Source organism: Neovison vison, chromosome 2, assembly GCF_020171115.1.
Source record: "Neovison vison isolate M4711 chromosome 2, ASM_NN_V1, whole genome shotgun sequence".
In the NCBI taxonomy this organism is placed as follows: domain Eukaryota; kingdom Metazoa; phylum Chordata; class Mammalia; order Carnivora; family Mustelidae; genus Neogale; species Neogale vison.
Window position 1 is genome coordinate 214,190,422 of NC_058092.1, and position 20,760 is coordinate 214,211,181.

General features: G+C 53.0%; 2 protein-coding genes across 3 annotated transcripts; one reads left to right on the forward strand and one right to left on the reverse strand.

Annotated features, from left to right (window-relative positions):
* Window positions 1-835: 835 nt before the first annotated feature.
* C2H10orf95 (chromosome 2 C10orf95 homolog) lies at window positions 836-2,339 on the reverse strand. Its single transcript, XM_044240398.1, has 3 exons — window positions 2,250-2,339; window positions 1,360-2,096; window positions 836-1,189 (listed from the first exon to the last, which is right to left on the reverse strand). The coding sequence occupies exon 2, from the start codon at window positions 2,046-2,048 to the stop codon at window positions 1,389-1,391; it is 660 nt and encodes a 219-aa protein (XP_044096333.1). The 5' UTR covers window positions 2,049-2,096; window positions 2,250-2,339; the 3' UTR covers window positions 836-1,189; window positions 1,360-1,388.
* On the forward strand, window positions 1,675-20,303 carry MFSD13A (major facilitator superfamily domain containing 13A). 2 transcript variants are annotated; one of them, XM_044240394.1, is made up of 9 exons: window positions 1,675-1,769; window positions 14,644-14,889; window positions 15,332-15,414; window positions 15,863-16,390; window positions 16,523-16,646; window positions 17,315-17,411; window positions 17,949-18,120; window positions 18,197-18,390; window positions 19,478-20,303. In XM_044240394.1, the coding sequence occupies exons 2-9, from the start codon at window positions 14,722-14,724 to the stop codon at window positions 19,738-19,740; spliced, it is 1,629 nt and encodes a 542-aa protein (XP_044096329.1). In that variant the 5' UTR covers window positions 1,675-1,769; window positions 14,644-14,721; the 3' UTR covers window positions 19,741-20,303. The 2 variants fall into 2 exon arrangements, with proteins under 2 accessions (XP_044096329.1, XP_044096330.1); XM_044240395.1 differs by having other exon boundaries at window positions 15,938-16,390.
* Window positions 20,304-20,760: the final 457 nt, after the last annotated feature.

Sequence of the window (20,760 nt, forward strand, 5' to 3'; positions counted from 1 at the left end):
ATACCTGCATACCCAGGCAGCTGTTGGCTATCCAACAAATGGAAATTCAGTAAAAGCAATTCCATAAGGAGCCACATTTGGAGCCTGGGCATCACATTTGGAGTTCTGCCAGACCCAATCTTAAAATTGGATGAGTGACCTAACCCTCCAGCAAACTCCCGGAATACTGCAAATTCAGCCTGTTAAAGCCTGTTAGTAAGAATTAGGAGAGAAGGGACACATGGGTGGCTCAGTTGGTTAAGCAGCTGCCTTCAGGTCATGATCCCAGGGTCCTGGGTTCAAGTCCCACATGAGGGTCCTTGCTGAGTGGGGAGCCTGTTTCTCTCTGTCTCTGCCTGCCACTCTGCCTGCTTGTGCTCTCTCTCTGACAAATAAGTAAATAAAATCTTAAAAAAAAAAAAAAAAAGAATTAGGAGACAAGAAGTGACATTCATCTTAAATTTCAACCCCAGTGAATTTTCCGGGTAGGGTGGGTTGATTTTATGTTTCTTTTACAGATGAAGAAACTGAGGCTCAGAAAGCCCAGTTACACGACTAGAAAATGTCAGTAGCAGCCCTAAGTCTATGTCTTAGCCATTCCTTCCCCAGCCAGGTCTACCACCCAGGCTTCAACAAAAGAGCTTATGCCCGCAGAATCTCTCCCAGGGTGGTGGGTCAGGGCAAGTAGTGGGCCGCAGGGCCTAGGAAGCCTATGGTCCTACACTCTGCGAAGCAGGGAGCTCGGCCCTGGTGTGGGGAGGCACACCGGCTCTTCCCGAAGCGGGGGAGTAAGCCTCACATTAGCGAGATGAGGAACACCCCCACCCACCCCAAACAGAAAAGTGAACTCGCAGCATGCACTTAACTTCATTCATTTATTTACTTTTCACTACAACCTGCGGATAGGTGGGCCCTCAGCCTGGGCAGGAACTTGGGCAATTCGGGGAGCTGTGTTAGGCGGAGGAGGGGGAAAGGGAAAGTGGGGGCCTGGCGCAGGGCAGGATTCTAAAATAGGGAGGAGGAAGGAGAGACGAAACAAAGGGTCCGCGCCCTTCTTCCGCCCCACAACCAGGTTTCCCAAGTCCGGATGGAAGGAAGAGAAACAGGACATCCACCCCGAGATGTTCTTGATCTCTTCTCGCCCTTCCCCCGCTATCCAGCAATATCGTGAGAGAAATCAGGGAAGTGCAGCAGGTGGGCGGCGTGCAGGCTTGGTAAAAAAAAAAAAAAAAAAAAAATTAGAAGAAGAAGAAGAAAAAAAAAAAAAAGAGGCAAAAAGCGAGGTGACAGGTGCACCCAGCGCCAGCGCAAAGCGGAGGTGTCCCTCGCAGCGGGCCGGCGCCGGCGGGCGAAGGGAAGGAGAGGCACGCGCGTGCTCACCCGGCCGGCCGCCGGGCCCCGCGGCGTCCTCAGCTCCGGCTTTTCCTCTTCCTCCCGCGTCCACGTTCTGCCACTTCCGCGGCCGGGCTGCTGTCTGCGCTGCCGCTGCTTGCGGGCGGCCGCAGCACGCGCCTCTGCACACGGTACTCGGGCTCGGGGACGCGCGGCGTGGCCTGAAGCAGGAACTGGCCGCCGCTGTAGGTGACGCGCACGTCGGTGCGCGGGTACGTGCCGTACACGCGCCGGAATTCCCGGCGCACCACATCCGGCAGCTCTAGGCGCGGGCCCAGCGCGCGCTCCACGCGGCCCCAACGGAGTTCCACCTGCAGGCTGCTGCCTTCGGGCCACTGCGCCCAGCGCGGGGCAGCCGCCGTCTCCTCCCCCGCGGTCCCTTGTAGAGATGGCCCCAGGTAGCCGGGCGCTGGGAAAGGTGGGAGCAGGGCCGCGGCGTAGGCCTGCTGGAAGGCCCACGAGGGCAGCGCGGCCGCCAGGGGCGCGCCTGGGCCGTGGAAGCAGTGGTATTCCCGCGGAGCCGGCCACTCGCCTGCGCTCAGGCTTGGGGGCCAGCTGTAGAAGCTATGGGCGTGGATGGGGGGCAGCAGTAGAGGGCTGGGCAGGTAGGTGTAGGTGAGGGGCTGCAGCGGAGGCCAGACGCCCTCCTTGGATGCCAGGCAGCTGTACGAATACATGGTCTGAAGCTCAGGCGGCGGGTATTTTTACTGCAGCATGGTCCATACCTAGGGTGGGAGTGTGTGTGGATACTCTGTTTTGTCTCCACCACCCATCCCTGGGGCTTGGTAACCCAGGGCTCTGGTTCACAGCAGGAGCCCATGTGCAACACCTGATGGTTTGAGGGGAACTCTTCCTAAGGCATTCAGCTTCCATCTCACCTCTTGTCCCAGGGCTGGGCCGAAACCCAGGCTCTCAGTAGGCCGTAGGACCCAAGGCCTTTTCAAGCCTTCAGTCCTGAAGTGTTCTTCCCAGGTGGTTCCTCACTCGTTTCCTTCAGCCCAGGGGTAGCTGGTCCCAAATGCTGGTCCCCAACCTTTGGGGGAGCCAGAGAAGTCCAGAGCAGGCTCCACTTCACCACTGTTTAGTGGCTCTGTTACCCTCCGTGCCCTGCCTCCGCCACACCTCCTGGTTTCCAGGCAAAGGGAAACACATTTTGCTGGCCAGAAGCCAGCCAACCTGTATCTACACTGGGTCACTGCCTGACCCAGAAGGTGAGGCTTGTGCTCAGGGATGCCCCCACTCCTACATCACTGAGGCTGTCTTGGTGCCCTTTCCAATCAGCCACCTGTTCCCCACACCCCATGTGGTCACACCTGGGTGGGAGGTGGGGAGCGTGTGAGAGCAAGCTCAAGTTGGAGGCTGGGAGGGTGAGAAGCCTGTGTTTTGTTTGTTTGTTTGTTTTTAAGATTTTATTTATTTATTTGTCAGAGAGAGAGAGAGAGTACAGGCAGACAGATGGCAGGCAGAGGGAGAAGCAGGCTCCCTGCTGAGCAAGGAGCCTGACATGGGACTCGATCCCAGGACGCTGGGATCATGACCTGAGCTGAAGGCAGCCACTTAACCAACTGAGACACCCAGGCTTCCCGAGAAGCCTGTACTTTAATAATCGGTCCCTATATGCTCGCTGAAGACCTCTGCTGGTCGGGGGTTGGTTCAGGTAAAATGGGAAAAATAAGGACCAAACTGTGAGTTTCTCAACATTCATCCTGATTGTAGTAACAGCTTCTAGATTTGGGGGGTCCCATACCTTATATACTCAATGAAGTGGTTCTGGGGGAGTTGGCCATATTCTGTCCTTAAAGTTATGGGTGATTTATGGCTAGATCAATTGCACTGCCATCCCTCTGGCCATAAGGATTGGTTGAGAGTAGCCAGGTGACTCAACTGGTCAGTGGGAGCCAAGCCCAGGACTTTGTTTTCTTGGGGTGGAGGGGAGTGCATTCTTTCCCCTGGACAGAAATCTGAAAGAATAACAGTCTGGGTGGAGAGGTGAAGGCCTGTCGGAGCATGGAGACACAGAAGAAGTGGAACCAAGGGACAGAAAGAGAAATTAAGTCCTGATGACATCATTTAAATGTCCAATTTTATTGAGATATAATTGATATACACGATTGCATAGGTCTAAGGTATACAGCAAATGATTTTACTTAGGTATATGATGAAATGATTAACACATTAAGTTTTGTTAATATCCATTATCTTACAGATAAAAATTTTTCCCATGTGATGAGAACTCTTAAGGTCTACTTAACAACTTTCAGATACTCATAATCATCATGTGTATTACATACCTAGTAGTTCTGGAACTTTACCTTTTGACTACCTTCCTCCAATGCTTCCTCCCCACCCCACCCCATAAATTCCTTTCTTTCTTAATCTGGTTTGAATGGACTCTTTTTTCTTTTCACACACCAGTTGTGTTTACTTCATATAAATTTAACTACAGAAGACAATGAAATAGATTTCTGTTTTTAATTACAAAGCACCATCACCTGCATCCTCAGAAAATTAAAAGTTTGGGTTATCACACTGTGGGGTGGAGTCTTCTGTTGTTTGCATCTCCACTACACCCTGAGTGTTTTCCCCAGCATTTCATGAAAAATTTCAAAATGCAGCAACCTGCGTAGTTTTTGATTTGCGAACCCCATGATCAGAGGCTCTCCTGTTGGCAAAGTAGAGGATAGATTGGTGAGAGAGACTGGAAGCGAGTCTTGGAGGAGGTTCTCACCCGAGCCCAGGAAAACTGACAACCAAAGCAGGAGCTGGGAATGGAAAAGAGATGGGAGCAGATACACTTAGAATTGACGCCATATAACTGCCTGGGTGGAGAGGGTAGAATAGAGGTTTGGCTTAGTTGCCTGGGTGGGTAGTCAAGGCAAGCCTGGAGAATAAAAACAAAAACTATTGCAGGTGATTGGAAGTTGAGGAAATGGTGCAGTCAGGGAGTTTGTTTGGGGAGCTGTCGGGCAGGCGGTTTTATATTCAGGCTGGAGATGGGAGGTGGGGTAGTCATGAAGTGAAAAGTAGTAGGTGAAGGACTGAAACAGCTGCTACCTGACCTGACCTGCACCTCACTACGTTGTCATGGCTGCCACTTTGTTGGGTTCCACTTAACACCTTTTAAAGGCAGCAGTCTTGTGTTGGAAGTCCCTTTTACCCCAGATAGCCCATGACCTGACAAGTTTGAGTGAATAAATGAGAAGAGTTTTGAAAATGGAAACTTGCGGGGTGGTGCCTGGGTGACTCAGTTGGTAGCATCTGCCTTCAGTTGAGGTCATGATCCTGGAGTCCCAGGATCGAGCCCTATATCCATCCGTCCCATCTGTTCATCCAGCTCCCTGCTCAGTGGGGAGTCTGCTTCTCCCTAACCCTCTGCTCCACCCCCCCAACCTCGTGCTTTCTCTCTCTTTCTCTCTCTCTCTCAAATAAAATATATTTTTAAAAAGATTTTATTTATTTATTTGACTGAAAGGGACACAATGAGAGAGGGAACACAAGCAGGGGGAGGAGGAGAGGGAGAAGCAGGCCTCCCATCCTGCAGGGAGCCCAATGTGGGGCTCTATCACAGGACTCCGGGATCACAACACCAAAGGACTGAACCACCCCTCAAATAAATAAAATCTTAAAAAAAAAAAAAGAGAGAATGGAAACTTGGGTGACCTGTCCTTCGATTTTAGAAAGCCCCTGGGAAAAAACGTGCCCTGGGAACTGAGGAGGAGTTGTTTAATAGGAGGAGAACATGATGGAACCTAGATCAGAGAGGTCAGAAGCCGAGGGAGGAGAGAATTTCGAGGAGGAAGACTGTTTATGTATCTATTTGTCCCATAATCTAGGGACTCTGATATGACTCAAGAAGTCAGGCAGATGATATGCCCCAGTTGCATCTTAGGTCCCTTCCCAGTTAGCTCTGTGGCTGGCAATCAGGAAGGAAGATTGGAGATAATCAAGACCCAGTCCTGATGCTGGCACAATTACCATTACATTGCTGCATTGTCTATAAAATTAGAGGGATGAGGGGGCATCTTGGTGGCTTAGTTGGTTGAATGTTTGCCTTGGCCTCAGGCCATGATCCCAGGGTCCTTGGGATTGAGCCCCTCTTTGGAATCCTTAATTTGGAAGGGAGCTGCTTCTCTCTCTTCCTCTGCTGCTCCCTGTTTGTGTTCTCTCATGCTTTCTCTCTATCAAATAAATAAATAGATAAATAAAATCTTTAAAAAAGAAAAAATCAGGGGGGTGAGGAGCCTCAGTGTAACCACGAGACATTAAGTGCAACATAGGGGCCAAAGTTTTCCCAATGGGTTACATTCATTTCTGGCTCCTTCGCAGCCCTTTTCATTCCCCCGTTTTCCCACTGGACTGGAGGGCCAAGTAAAGAGTCAGGGTTGTTTTGCAACAAAGGCACATGCTGGTCAGAAATGGAAAGGCAGGGGAACTCCTTTACTCAATTTATGGAGGTCCTCGTGTGCCAGACAACATGCTGAATGCTGGGTTTCCCACCTTATATTCTCAGCCAGGAAAACATAGATGGGAACAACGGGTTGGGATGGGGGAATAATGGTCAACTTCCTTTTAGTCATGAGGGCTTTCTGGAGCAGGAGGGGTTCCAGAAATTGGTTGAAGTCCAGAAGAGAAATGATGAGGCTTCAGGGGGATATAGGAGGTAAGAAGAGGAGGGTCTGAAGGGGCAAGGTCTGAATGTGGCTTCAGGGGGACATAGGCGGTAAGAAGAGGGTCTGAGGGGGCAGGATTGGAGAGAAATGATGGTGAAAAAGATGGGGAGAAAAGTGGTGGATGCTGGGAGCAAAGTGCACAGGACTGCTGGGGCACCACAGGAACTGATTGGACAGACTCCAACCCCTGCTTATGAGGGCTCTAGTGTTGGACCATTTGCTGTAGGTGGGCCCTTTTCCAGGTTGTCAGGCAGGAGGAAGAGGATGATTTTCCTGTTGACAACCATCAACAAAAGCATAATGACCAAAAGCTGGCAAAATTCTTAACACTCCCATTTCTTAACTAATGCCTACAAAATCCTTCTAAGGCATAAAACAGAGGCTCACAAAAGGAAGTTCCCTTAACAAAGAAGTGGAGCTAGGGGACCAGGCCCCAGGTCCCCCAGAAGCTAAGGCCCATGCTCATTGCCCCATAACTCAGGGTTAGAAAACAGGAGGTCTGAAGTGTGTGCTGTTTGGTTGCCTGGAAAACTAACCAGGCTTACAGGCCTATTGTGAAAAGACATGGGATATCCTCACCAGATTGGATTAAGCAAAACAAAACTTGACTTTGAGGCCCTTGGCAGGGGTAGGAAGAGGAAAGACTCCTGTTCTGAGAGTCAGGAGAGCTTGGTTCCAGCTGAGCCTCTCGCTTGTAGGAAAGGCATTGAAACTCTCTGAACCTGTTTCCTCCTCTGTAAAATGGGAATAATAGCACCTGCCTCCCAGGGATGGTGTGAGGACTACAAGTTAATGGATGCAGAGTGCTTAACACAGTACAGGGCACACAGCGAGAGCTCGGTACTCCTTTTACTTTATTATTCTTATTTTTAACTCGAGGGGGTTGGGTTGCATGGTTGCTCTCTTGGGACCGGCGCCTGTGGCCTGAGCCCCAGCGCCTCCACATTAAGCTGGGGCTGTCCACTCTCGAGGGGCTCACATTCCAGCATTAGGGAGTCCCAGGTTGTGCCACTGTCGTCCTTTCATCCGCCTAGCTGTGCATCTAGTCAGACCACATGGCTCGTAAGAAGGTGCTGTGCTCTCTTCACTCTGCGAATTAATACTAAGGAAGGACGGGGAGAGAGAGGGGAGCACTCAGAAAAGCCTTGTTGATTTTAACTGAAATGGACTTTAAGGAACTATAGAGGTGAAGGGGGTGGTGAACCGTCAGGAATCCAGGCCATCTACTCTCTTCTTGCTAGCATCTACGTTTTCTTCTCGGTCCCCACGGGCACGCGCCCGTGACAAATATGGCTGCGGCAGCCTTGGGCGCGGGCACCTGCCGGGGCGCGGTCCCGGGAGCCGCGCGGAGCCAATCGCCGGCAGGGGGCGGGGGGAGAGGCTGGGGAAGCTGCCGGCCGGGCGCGCGCAGGCGCACTGACTCGCACCTGGCTCCAGGCAGCCGCAGGATTAGGCTTCGCCTGCCGCGATATTGGTGAGGGGCTGGTACGCCGCCCGGGCGCGGGGACAGGAGCGGGCCGGACTGGGGGCCAGTCAGACGCAAAGGACGGACCCGACGGGGACAGGAATGCTGTCTGCTCTGGGAGTCCTAGGGGCTGTCTGCCGAGGCGCGCGCGCGGGGTGGGGGTGTCCCTGAGGTGATCAGGTTGTGGGTTGGAAGAGCCCTTGGGGCAGGATGGGAGAAACTTGGGCTCAAGGGTGGAATCCTTGCAAAAGGGCTCTTCGGGTATCTGGGGTCACGGGATGCCTCGGGCCGGGATCCATTTCATGAACACAATGGCCCTTACCCCTGGTGGCCTAGTAGAACCACTTGGGGAGATTTAAAAGAACACTGACGCTGGGCCCCATCCCTGAAAATTCCGATTAATTGGTCAGGGGTGAGGCCCGGGCCTTGGTATTGAGCAACTCCTCAGGTGATTTTAACGTACAGAGAGGCTGGAGAACCACATGTTTCAGCGCCAGTTGTTGCGTAAAGAGCCCCTGGGTTAGCCCCAGACTCCTTGGTGGCTTGGGAGGGACTGGTGGTCCCGGGGTGAAGTCGCTGACCCTCCAGTGCCCTGGGAGAGGAGGAGGGTCCCACCCCCAGTGAGGTGAAATTTCATTTCCAGCGTGAGGAGGATAGACCTATTAGTATTTGGAATGGAGGGCGCCACCCCCACGCCGCACCCCCCTCGCCAGGGGAGGCCCTCCTGCCAGGACTGGACGCTGCTGTGGGGAGGGAGGCTGGGCAGGGGGACAGGCAAGGCAGGTGTGAAACAGGAGAGGCAGCAGACAATTGAGAGTTCAGCTGCTTGTTGAGAAAAGGACACACCTAATATTTGTGCAGGGTGTTACAGCTTTCAATTTCATTTGATACTCCTGAGGACAGATAGAGAATGGAATTATTTTCTCCTGCCTCATAGATGTAGGAATAAACTCAGATGGCTAGTTAGTAGTGATGATGTTCAGACTTGACTCAGGGCTCGCAACTCCAAATTATGCTTATTAGTAGCTTTCCCCCCTTTACACTGCTTCACATACAGTCATTAGTCCTTTTGAAGGGAATCAACAACCACCCTCCTGATGCCCCTCACTCTAGGGGCCCAGTCTGGCATTCTTGGTTTCCTCCACCAAATCCACCAGCTCCCAGCCACTATCGGTTGGTTCAGAAATCAAGGAGATGCTTCTGTTCCCATCCTTTCTAGTTCTTTATCTTCCAGAAGCCTGATGGGTCAAGAGAGAGTTTTTATGCCAGGGGACTCCTTCCAAACAGATCTGGTTCTGTCACCTCAGCAGCTGCCCAGTGCCCCCCCTGCCATTGTCCTCAGGACAGAATCTTATGTGTGATTTACAAAACCCTTTCTGATCTGGTGTCTCTCTACCTCCTTGCCCTGAGCTCTCTTTCCATACTGTATCTGCTTTCCTTAGCACATGGTACAAGGTTAATAAATGTAACTTTTTGTCATCACTCTTCCTCTTTGTGCACCTGTTGTCTTGCTATATGTGTTGTATTCAGCAGGGCACATCAAGGTTCCCCTGGTTGCCTCTTTCTGACTCTCACAGCCAAGCAGAGCTGAGGGGCACAGTGGGATTTGGGGGTGGCAATCCTAGGGCTGCTGCTTCTCCCTAGTTCTGGGGATACCCATGTTGGCCTTTTAGGGGCACACTGACTCAGCAGGCATTAACTGAGCACCTACTGTGTGCTGAAGGAGCCTGGTCGAAGCAGGGAGTAGAAAACTGGGGTCTGACCTGGTGCTGCTCTTACAGAGCTTGGGTGCTGGAGGAGGGCTAAGGGAGGCATTTGGATCCTGATCAAGGAGCCAAGGGACCTGAAATGGGAGAGAACACCTGCCTGAGTGTACTCAGGAAGTCTTGTGCCACTGAAATGGGCCTCGAATCAGCAGGATTTGATAAGATGGTGGTGGGGTTGGGCATAGTGACATGAGAAATGCTGAGATTTTTTAGTCAAAAACACCAGTTTTGAATCTTTGCCCCAGCCCCTAATAGCTCTGTGATTTATTTAATCTTTAGAGCCTTGGTTTCTTCGTTTATGAAATGAGATGGAAGTAGTAACAAGAGTTGTAAGGATTTTTGATGATGGAGGTAAAAGCCAGGCATACCTAGATGCCTAAGAAATGATATGTAGCTACATCTAGGGTGTTTTAGATGGAGGGGACAGCATGAACAAAGGTGTGGAGGTGGCATTTAAAAGAGAATATGAGGGATGGCAGGATGTACCAGGCAGCGAGAGGTGTCCATCCATGTTGGGTGCTGGAGAGACCACTTCAGTCGTGGATTTGACAGAAGGGGACACTGACTGAAACCGTTTAAAGATCATGAAACCAAACTCCAGAGACAGGAAAAAGAATAACAGTAGCTACTGCTTATCGAGGATCTCCTATGTGGCAGGCACTGTGCTTGGTGCTTTGTGTACCTTTTGTTTCAGCCCCACAGCAATCCAAGAGGTTGGCAACATCCCCTCTTTGTAGATGAGGAGACCAAGGGCCAGGGGAAAGGAAATGCTGGCTCAAAACCACATAACTGGGACCATGCCAGCACGAGCGTGGGCTCTGGGAACCTCCACCAGGCTCTTCTGCCAGGTGCCAAGGTGGGGGTGGAGTTGGCTGGCTTACAGGGTATTTCACCCAGGTTATGCAACTAGGTTGGTGTGTGTTCCAAGCTGTTCCTCCCCTGGAGAGGCAGGGTTGCTATTTTCTGCTGGGGCTTATTGAGGGTAGGAGGATGAGTAGGGGTAGGCATTTCCTGAGGGAGGAGCAGAATGTAGAAGAAAAATGGCTGCAGTGACCCTCCACACTCCTCCCCCAGCACCCCCTCCTGGGCAGAGGCTTACCTGGACAGGTCGCTTTGGCACCCCCCACCCCGCTCCCCACCCCCGCCCCCCCCCCCCCCCCCGCCTCTGGCTGTGGTGGGGGCCTGGTTATCTAGCTCTCCTGAACTGTGCATGCGTTCTTGCTACTTGTAGACTCTCCTCTTTTGATTTAGCCTTGTGTGCCCTGTCTTCTCTCTCGAATTCCTTTACCGTGGGAAGGGGCCGGATTACCAGGCTATTCCCCTGCTCTTACTCCGATCTTTTATGAGTGAGCCCGAGAAAAAGCCAGTTTCTGAACATCTTCTGTGTAACAGTGCTCTGGGCTCCTGGGCATTAGTTTAGTCCTGCCTGCTTTCCTTTAAAGGATGGGCGTTATTATTCCCATTCTACAGGTGAGGAAACCGAGGCTCAGACAGGTTAAGTGACTTGCCTGAGGTTACATTCTTAGTAGGAAGTGCAGGTGAAATTTAAGCCCAGCCTCTCCTGATGGCAAAAGTAACACCCTCCCCATGTCGCCACCTCTGAGGTTTTCTGCTGTTACCCCAGCAGGGGTGCAGGGAGCCAGCTGGTGGAGGCTGGGGACTTGCCTCCAGGACTCACCTTCTCCAGCCTCCAGGGTAGGTCACTGGACATCCAGCTGGGGGCCTGGGAGGCTTCATTCCCTTTGGACAAAGGCTTTGGAGGTGAGGCAGGGGTGGGAGTCTGAAAGGCCCTGGGGAGTCTGAGAAAGTGAGCTAGGTTAAGGATAGCAACAGGGGTGCCTGGGTGGCTCAGTGGGTTAAAGTCTCTGCCTTCGGCTCAGGTCATGATCCCAGGGTCCTGGGATCAAGCCCCACATCGGGCTCTCTGCTCCGCGGGGAGCCTACTTCCTCCTCTCTCTCTACCTACTTGTGATCTCTGTCAAATAAATAAATAAAATATTTTTTTAAAGAAAGGATAGCAACAGATAGCTTTGCAGCCCCCCAAACACCTTTAGATTATTACTCACCCCATCCTTGTTGGTGGGTTTGGAAGGTCTGAGAGGCTCCATAGCAGTAATCTCTGAAGTTTGAGTGTCCACTGCACTCATGTGCTAAGTGTTTGAGAGTACTTTCCCCTTGATTGGTTTTTTTTTTTCCCCTTGATTGTTAACAATAGTCCTAGAAAGGTTGGTGCCATATTGCCGATCAAGAAACAGACATAGAGAGGTTAAGCAATTTCCTCCAGGTCACACAGGTAGTAAATGGTGCAGTCAGGACTTAGGAGGCTCCTAATTGTGTTTTCTTTCCACTACGTTCCTTAGAAAGTTCCAGGGAAACTTCTAGGGTGATGGGTATGTTCATGGTCTCCACTGTTGTGATGGTTTTCCAGGTACATATATGTGTTAAAACTGATCAGACGTGCACTTTGCATATGTGCTGATCCTTGTGTGTCAGCTATACCTCTATAAAGCTATGGGGGAAAAAGTACTTCCCACCAAATGTTCCTTCAGGGGCTCAAGGGTTCCAGGAAGAGGCATAGCTGGCCATCGTCCTGCTTTGGGGCAAGGTAGGATCACTGTAGCCTGGGAGAGTCTGTCACAGACTTAGTGGCTGGTTTCTAGTTTCCGGTTGCTCCAGCTACTTCTCCTTTCCTCATTCCCCAGCACTCGGCATAGATGGGCACCAGGTTGGATCTCTTGAGCAATTGTCCTCAAGAGAGACCCTGAGATTCCCTTCTTTTCCCCCTCACTCGGCCTGTTTTTCTATCAGAGAGTGGTCGTGTCCAGTCCATCCTCCCCGAAGGAGATGGAGGACAGAGAGACAGGCTCTGACCTGAGAAACCTCACAGTCAGGTTGTTGTGGGGGCAGGCAGGAGAGTACGGTGGCAGGAGGCATCTGGAAGGGGCTGGAGAGAGTCTGGGCACAGTGCTGGCTCTTGAAGGTTGTGGAGAGGGGAGGCTGCTTCCAGCAGGGGCACTACCAAGGACAAAGGCCTGGCTAGAGGAGAGGGTGGCTTGAAGACCCAGGGAAGGCTGGGCTGGGCAGAGGCCCTGGAAAAGTGGGCACAGAGTGGGAGCCTTCATGGGTCATGGGGCAAGGACAGGTCCTAGGAGTCACTGCTGTTAGACTGGGGCTGAAGTTCGCTCTCCAGGGCCTGACTGGGATGGGAAGCAGAAGTTTCAGCTGTGTGTATCTGTATGTGCGTGTGCATGCGTGCATACACTAACATGTAGATCGCACACATGGTCAGGCATGGTGTTACAGGACTCAGAGAGGAACAGCCCCCAAGGGTATGTGTGAGTTTCCTAGGGCTGCTGGAACAGATTACCGCAAACTGGGTGGCTTAAAACAACCAAAATGTATTGTCTCAGGGTCCGAAACAACTCCAGCTGGTCATGCTCCCTCTGGAGGCTCCAGGGAAGAATCCTTCCTTGCTTCCTCCTGGCTTCTGGTGGTTGCCTGCAGTCCTTGCACTCCTTGGCTTCTAGCTACATCATTCCACTTTCTGCCTCTGTCCTCAACATAGCCACCTTCCTTCTGGATGTGTCTGTCTCTGTGTCTAAATTTCCATGTCCCTGTAAGGGCCCACCCAAATTCACTATGATCTCATCTTAACTTGGTTATATCTGCCCAGATCCTGGTTCCAAATAAGCTCACACTTACAGGTGCTAAAGGTTAGGGTTTGAGCATATCTCTTTTGGGGGATATGATTTAACTCACAATGGGGAACTGGAGAGAAGGAAATCCTCTTAGCTTCCCTCTGGGGGTCAGACACAGGGTTATTTTTCTGAAAAGAGGATGAAAGCTTTGAATCTAAAAAAAGATTCAATGCCTCGCTGCCTAAACTGCGGTCATGGCCCCGTGGTCGCCACCTGGGCACCCCTTTCGAAGTGCAAAAGCTGATTCCTCCCCAGACCTCCTGAGCCAAAATCTGCATTCTGATGAATTGCCCACATAACTTGAAAGCACTTTCCAGTTTAAGAAGGCCTGCTCTAATAAAGATCTGACTTTTATTTCTTCCCTCTCATGTTTGTCTGTCCAGCCTCTGTGTACAAGTCAGACCAGTTGGCAGCCAGGCCCCCCCACTGTGCTTTGTTCACTCTTTTCCCATAACAGATTCTTGAATTTCTCATCTATGTGTTGAGGTGGCCCATAGGCTTGCCTTCTCTGGGGAGCATCTGCCTTGCTGAGCCAGTCCCTTTATTGCATTGTTGGGCCATTCCAACTTTTTGCTGTTTATTACCATTGCTGCCTTGAATGTCTTTGTACATGTTCCTTTGGGGTTCATTTCTTGAGGTGGGATTTCCAGAATCAAAGTGTATGAGCGGTTGTGGATTCTATCACTCTTATATACCTGTGGAACCTGACATCACAGCAACTCTCTCTGTTCTACCCAGCAGTGCATAGGAACCTGATTTAGAAGGTCAAGTGGCAGACTTTAGAACCAGAAAAATCTCCTACTTTTTTGCTGTATGACATTGGGCAAGTTACTTAACATCTCTGAGCTTGGCATTGGTCTCTTTTCACATTGTATGAGTGCCATAAATTTTGTAGGGATTTTATAAATATATATCATTATATTTATATAAATATAAATCACGACACCACCACCATCCATTTATCAAGCACTTTCCCTGAGTTACCAACCTTGATCTTTACATTCCTCTGCAGAGTAGGCATGATCATCCCTCTTTCCCTTTTACAGAAGAGGAAACTGAGGTCCAGGTTAAGTAGCTTGCCTGAGGTTATAGGGGCATTGTGTGCCCAGACTCACAGCTGGCATGTCCAGATTGTTAAGGTTTTTGTGATAAGATAGTGTAAATGAAAGAAAATACTGAGCACAGTGTCCTAGCCCATGACCTGGCTTCGAACTTGTTGGATGCCTGCCTTTTTTTCCCATGCTTTTATCAGTTTTCTTGGGTTAACTCAGATAGTGGTATCCAGACCAGCACTGTTTCAGTTGTTATGTTATTGATGAATCTCTAGCTTTGTTTTGTGTACAAACTTTCTCCCAGTGGAAATGAGGTTGTGGGTTTTTTTTTTCTTCTTTAAGATTTATTACTTTATTTATTTGCATGAGCTGGGGTTGGGGGTGGCAGTGGTCGTAGAGGGTAGGGGGAGGGAAAAACAGCAGACTTCCCACTGAACAGGGAGCTAGACGTGAGTCTCAATCCCAGCACCCGGAGATTGTAACCCAAGCCAAAGGCAGATGCTCAACCGACTGAGCCACACAGCCACCCCCTGGAAAAGAGTTTTTAAATGATTCAGAGGTCTGGGGTTAGGAGCAGAGCTGGCTCTGATCCCTGCAGCTAACTGGCTCCTTCTCCCCCAGGGACAAGGATGGCCAGACTGCTCTTGGAGGATGTGAGCGCTCCTCAGTGTTGCTGGGGCTGACGCCAAGCTGGCAGCCATGAGGCTGGGCAGGCTCCAGGCCTGGATGCTGGGCCTTCCTACGGCTGTGGTCTATGGCTCCCTGGCCCTCTTCATCTCTATCCTGCACAATGTGTTCCTGCTTTACTATGTGGACACCTTTGTCTCAGTGTACAAGATCAACAAAGCTGCCTTCTGGGTTGGAGAGGTAGGCCAGCACTGGGGGTGGGGGTGTGTGTGTGTGCAGAGCTGGGCAGATCACAGGGCTAGGTCCCACCCAGTCCAGAGCATGGGGCAGGCCAGGTTGCCCACCGCGATCTAGTAAGAAAAGCTGGAGCTGGAGGTGTTGACTCCTCCTTCTCCTGGCCCCTGTCCTCTGAACCTGGCATGGTTCTAAATATTCACATATATGACAAAATGTATTCACATAGGTTAACTTGTCAGCTGGATAAATTTGCCCTGGGTGGGTGAGTGTCTGATGGGGGCAGTGGCTGGTGGAGTGGGTTTTAGCAGAGGGACTGCCCTGAGCAAAGGTTTGCAGGCAGGAAAGCTGGGCTCACCTTTGAGGGGTGGCGAACAGGCTGGGTAGGGAAAACTCTGGAGAAGAGGCTGGCTAGAGCCCACCTGCCCCGTCTCCCCTCTGCCCACAGACGGTGTTTCTCCTCTGGAACAGCCTCAACGACCCCCTCTTCGGCTGGCTGAGTGACCGTCACTTCCTCAGCTCTCAGCCCCGGTTTGTGTCCTGGGGATGGCTCACAGCGGGTCCTATCCCACCCGACCCCTCCCCAAGGGTGCCTGTGTTTGGGGTGGGGAGAGAAAGGGAGAGCATTTTCAGCTTTGGGCCAACTCCCTCCCTTCCCAAGGTCAGGCAAGTGGGAGAAGTGGCCTTGACTAACTGTTGCCTTGCTCACCTGGGGAGAGATTTACCCCAGCTTGGCTTGTCAGGTCCTCAGAACTGGGAGCTGTATAGCAGACCCTCTCTGCTGCTTCTGGCAATTATCTTGACTCCATCCCTGCTTGGGTCGAACCCTGAGAAATAGGTATCCCACCACCCCTTGGCCATCAGCCCTGGCAGGCTCACAAAGGAGCAGATGAGAAAGTATACCTCTTTTGCTTCCTAAGTCAGAGGCTGAGGACACGGGGCTCAGTGGGCTCACTCTGGGCCTCTGTCCTCCCTTTAGGGCCTGGGCAGAGGGGGAACTGGGGCTAGCCAAATTGGTAAGAGCCACTCCCACCTTTCCTCCTCTCCTTTGCAGGTCGGGCACTGGGCTCTCCTCAAGGGCCGTGGTGCTGGCACGGGTGCGGGCCCTGGGCTGGCATGGGCCGCTGCTGGCACTCTCGTTCCTGGCATTCTGGGTGCCCTGGGCCCCAGCTGGCCTGCAGTTCTTGCTGTGCCTATGCCTCTATGATGGCTTCCTGACACTCGTGGACCTGCACCATCATGCCTTGCTGGCTGACCTGGCCCTCTCTGCGCACGACCGTACCCACCTCAACTTCTACTGCTCCCTCTTCAGTGCGGCTGGCTCCCTCTCTGTCTTTGCCTCCTATGCCTTCTGGAACAAGGAAGATTTCTCTTCCTTCCGCGCCTTCTGCGTGGCACTGGCCACTGGCTCTGGGCTGGGCTTTGTGGGGGCCACACAGCTGCTTAGGCGGCAGGTTGAGGCAGCTGGCAAGCAGCCAGAGTGCCCAGCCCTGGCTGCGGATGGCGGGTGAGTGGCCTGGCCCAGCACCCTGGGTTCCCCACAGCATACAGAGTCCCCTGGGGCATGGGCGGCTGCCTGGGGGTGGCGGATGGCTCTGGCCCAGCCCTAGGCCATGGGTGACTCCCCTGTGCCCTGTAGCCTGTGCGGAGAGGAGCTGCTCACAGGCTGCCAGGATGCAGGCAGCATCACTCTGGGCCAGTATCTCCAGCAGCTGGCACGTCACCGGAACTTCCTATGGTTCGTGGGCATGGACCTGGTGCAGGTATGGGAGCAGCATCCCCCCCCAACCCCCCACCGACAGCCAGGATGTGCCTCACTCAGGGGAGCAGGCGCCTTAAAAGCTGGGCCTCATGTGAGCACTGCTGGGTGATTTGTTAGCTGGAACACAGGTCTGTTCCTTGAGAAGCCTGGATTCTAGCACCATCAGAAGTCCTCACTCCCTGTGTGACCTTAGGCAGGTCTGTCTCTCAGGGCAGCAGCGTCTTCACCTGCAAAAGGAAGCTGTGAGAAAGAGGTGCCCCTGGGGAACTCCGTGACAATCTTTTTAAAACACTAAATGCCACGCCTGAAACACCTGTAGCATGTAAGCTAGCTAAATTCAGAAATAGATGGTGTTTATACCAACAAGCTTGTTTTACAAAAGTGTTATCGATTAAAGAGAAAAAAACTTAATCATTCAATTTGACAGTTTTAATCATTCCTTCTACCTTTTAGCAAAATTAGTATATGTACTGCCGAAGCGAGCACTACCTTTTAGCAAAATTAGATGAGCAACAGGAATCTGGTGTTGGGTTTTATTCTGGCATGTTCCGTGGGGAGGGACATGGGGTGAAAGTCTGCTCTTGCTCTCGGCGCTCCCCAGTCGGCTTCCGGCCTGCTCCCAGCTCCCCTCCAGCCCAGCAGACTCCTCACCGGCCCGTTGGGTTGCAGGTCTTTCACTGCCACTTCAACAGCAACTTCTTCCCCCTCTTCCTGGAGCATCTGTTGTCAGACCACATCTCCCTCTCCACGGGCTCCTTCCTGTTGGGTGAGTGGGTGCCGCAGGCAGGCTGGAAGGCCCGAAGCTTGCCGCCCAGCTGCAGGCGCAGCTCGCAGGGGTGCAGGGGTGCAGGGGCGCAGGGGCGGGGGGCGGGGGGCGGGGTCCCTGCCGCTGCCTCCAGCCTCCCGCTCAGCTGTGGGAGGAGGGGGTGGGAGCCGGTTGCGGTGCGAGGAGGGTGTGGCCGCGCTCTGGTGGTTTCCGTAATGGCGCCCCCCCGGAGGGGAGGCGGCACAGCGGCCTCTCACCGCGTGGCTGACAGGCTTGGGGGCCCGTCTTGACTGCTTGTTCACTGTGCGTCCTTGGGTGTGTTTTCTTTAGTCTCTTTGGGCCTCCACTTACCATCTGTGAGGCAGGGGCAATCACAGGACTGATCCTGAAGGGTGGAGAGGATTAACTAAGTGGACGTGAAGCTCGTGGCGCAGAGCCCGGCATGTCGGGAGGGTTCCGTCCGTGCCCGCTCTGACGCCCGGCGGCAGGCATGTGCGCTGGCAGCGCCCCCTGACAAGGCTGCGCCCTTCTGTCCAGGCATCTCCTACGTAGCCCCCCACCTCAACAACCTCTACTTCCTGCCCTTGTGCCGGCGCTGGGGCGTCTACACCGTGGTGCGGGGGCTCTTCCTGCTCAAGCTGGGCCTGAGCCTGCTCATGCTATTGGCCGGCCCCGACCGCCCCGGCCTCCTCTGCTTCTTCATTGCCAGGTATGCGCTGCCCTCCCTCACCCCCTCCACCTCCGCTCCACCCGGTCATCCTTGCCCCCCCTTTCTTCGCTGGCAGCAACCGCGTCTTCACGGAGGGCACCTGTAAGCTGCTGACCCTGGTGGTCACTGACCTGGTGGATGAGGACTTGGTCCTGAACCGCCGCAAGCAGGCGGCCTCAGCTCTTCTCTTTGGCATGGTGGCCCTGGTGACCAAGCCAGGCCAGACCTTTGCCCCACTGCTGGGCACCTGGCTGCTGTGCTTCTACACAGGTGAGGGCCTTGGGACTGGCACGGGGCTCTTGAGGTTCCAGGGTTCAGAGCTTACCTGGCACAGCAGCTGACAAGTTGGGTACAGTCATGGGGAGAGAATGGCAACTGGCCAACAAGCTGTGCCTGGTCCACACCTCCTCCACCTCTGCCCAGGTAGAGAGAAACTGAATGTCCAGTACTTCGCATGTTTCAATAGTTCGTTCATTCATTCATTTATTCATTCAACAAGCATGTATAGAATACTTTCTCTGCCAGGAGCAGCTCCAAGTCCCTTTAGGGAGGTAACAGTGGTCTTTGCCTTCCTGGAACTTACATTCTGGTTGGAAGGATGGGTGGGGTTGGTGATAAAGAGCCAAACAAGAAATGAGCGACGGTATTGGGAAAAGTGATGGCAACATAGGCAGTGTGACTGAGAAGCTACTTAGTGTGTGGTCCAGGAAGTCCTCTTTGTGGAGATGACACCCAGGATGTGGACTGAATGGCAAGAATTGGGTCTAGAAAGATCTCAGTGAATCCCGGACAGGGAGGGGGCCAAATACAGAGGACCGAGGTATCAGGAGTGGCTGGAGACAAGGCTGGGCAGCAGGGAACTCTGTCTGTCAGCACAGGGTTTGGAGTTGATTCTCAGTGTGAAGAGAAACTGTTGCCAGGGCAGTAGTGACATGGTCTAGCAGGGCAGTGACATGGTCTGGTCTGTTTTTTAAAGTTCGCCCTGACAGTAGTATGGAGAATGGGCTGTGGGGAGGCAGTGGCAGAGGCCATGGAAGCTTGGAGCTGGCAGTGCCAGGGTCGCTGGAAGAAAGTGTCTGGGTATGGGGTGTGTTCTGGAATTGGGGGGAGGGGAAGGACTGGCTGCTGGGGAGTAAGAATTGCTGGGGACTCCATTTCGAAGAATTGAGAAAGGCTTTGTGCTTATGGGGTGGATGATGGTGCCAGTCACCCAGAAGGGAAGCGCAGGGTGAGGCAAGTTTGGGGGAAGAAGTGAGTTGTGGTTTAGCATGCATGTGTGTCACTTGAGATGTGGCACTGGGGACCTTGGAGGAGACCGGGGCTGATCCTGTTCTTTCTGCACACTCTCTCACCCTAGGTCATGATCTCTTCCAGCAGCCCCCACTGACCCCTGTGGGGAGTGCCCAGCCCTGGCCAGAGCCCCCGGCCCCGGCCCCAGCCCAGGCCCCGACACTCCGCCAGGGCTGCTTCTACCTGCTGGTGCTGGTGCCCATCACCTGTGCCCTGCTGCAGCTGTTCACTTGGTCCCAGTTCACACTGCACGGGAGACGCCTGCACATGGTCAAAGCCCAGCGCCAGAACCTATCACGGGCCCAGACCCTGGATGTTAAGATGGTGTGAGAGGCAGGCACAGCAAGGCCACCCTGCTGAGGATGCTGTCACAGGTCTGGGCAGGAGCCACTTTTGCCAGGACCTCGTCCTGCTCCTCTGCCTCCCTGGGGCACAGCCTGGAGGACAGATGGCAGAATGGGAGCCTTTGAGGCTGAGCCAGGAGCATCACTGAGGTCTAAGTTCTGGCTTGGCTGTCTGGCCCAGCTTGGACAAGAGCTGGGCTGTATGTGCTCAGGGACCTGCTTCCCTGCCGTGGGGCAGGAGGAAGAGGAGGACCAAGAAGGGAAGGGGCTGTCTGCAATCACATGGGGTTGCTGCAGGGCATGGAGGCCTGTCCAACCACCTGGCTGGGGCTGGTGCTGTGTAGGCTCCGAAGCCACTTTCACCACTCAGGGGACGCTGTGAGTCCCACTGCCCCCTCCCTCTACCTTTCCAGTGGTTTCTCTGACCTCTCCGCTTCAGTTGTGCCTGAAGTATTGTGCCCCAGCCGCTGCAGGGCTTCCCCACCCCTATCTGACCTCTCAAAGAGGTTCATGTCATCGCAGACTGATTAAAGTCAGTCATTTCTGTTCCTGAGGTCTGTGCTATGTGCAGGAGTGGTGGGTTGGTGGGGTTGGGAACAGAATTCCTTTTAATAGGAAAAGCACCCGGAGAACATTTTTCTGTAGATGAGTTGGTGGGGGTAGGGGGACACCCTTATCAGAGTCACTGAGGTAGCAGGGAGGGCGTGCAGACCGGTAGCTGCATGAGCATCTGGGGGCAGAAGGACTTGCAGGCCTGTGGTCATGTCCTGGTACATTTCCCATACACCACTGTCAGGCATGGGGAGTGAGGAAAAGCAGCTGCTTCCAAAACTGAGGTCTTCAACCCTGGAGTCACTGGGAGCTTTCAAAAAGGCTGATGTCTTGAATTCTGTTCCCCAAGATTCTGATGTCATGGGCTCTAGGCTATGGCCTAGGCAAGGAAGGTTTTGGAAAACTCCATGATTTTACTGTGCAGCTGGGATTGAACACCCGTGCTCTAGACCAG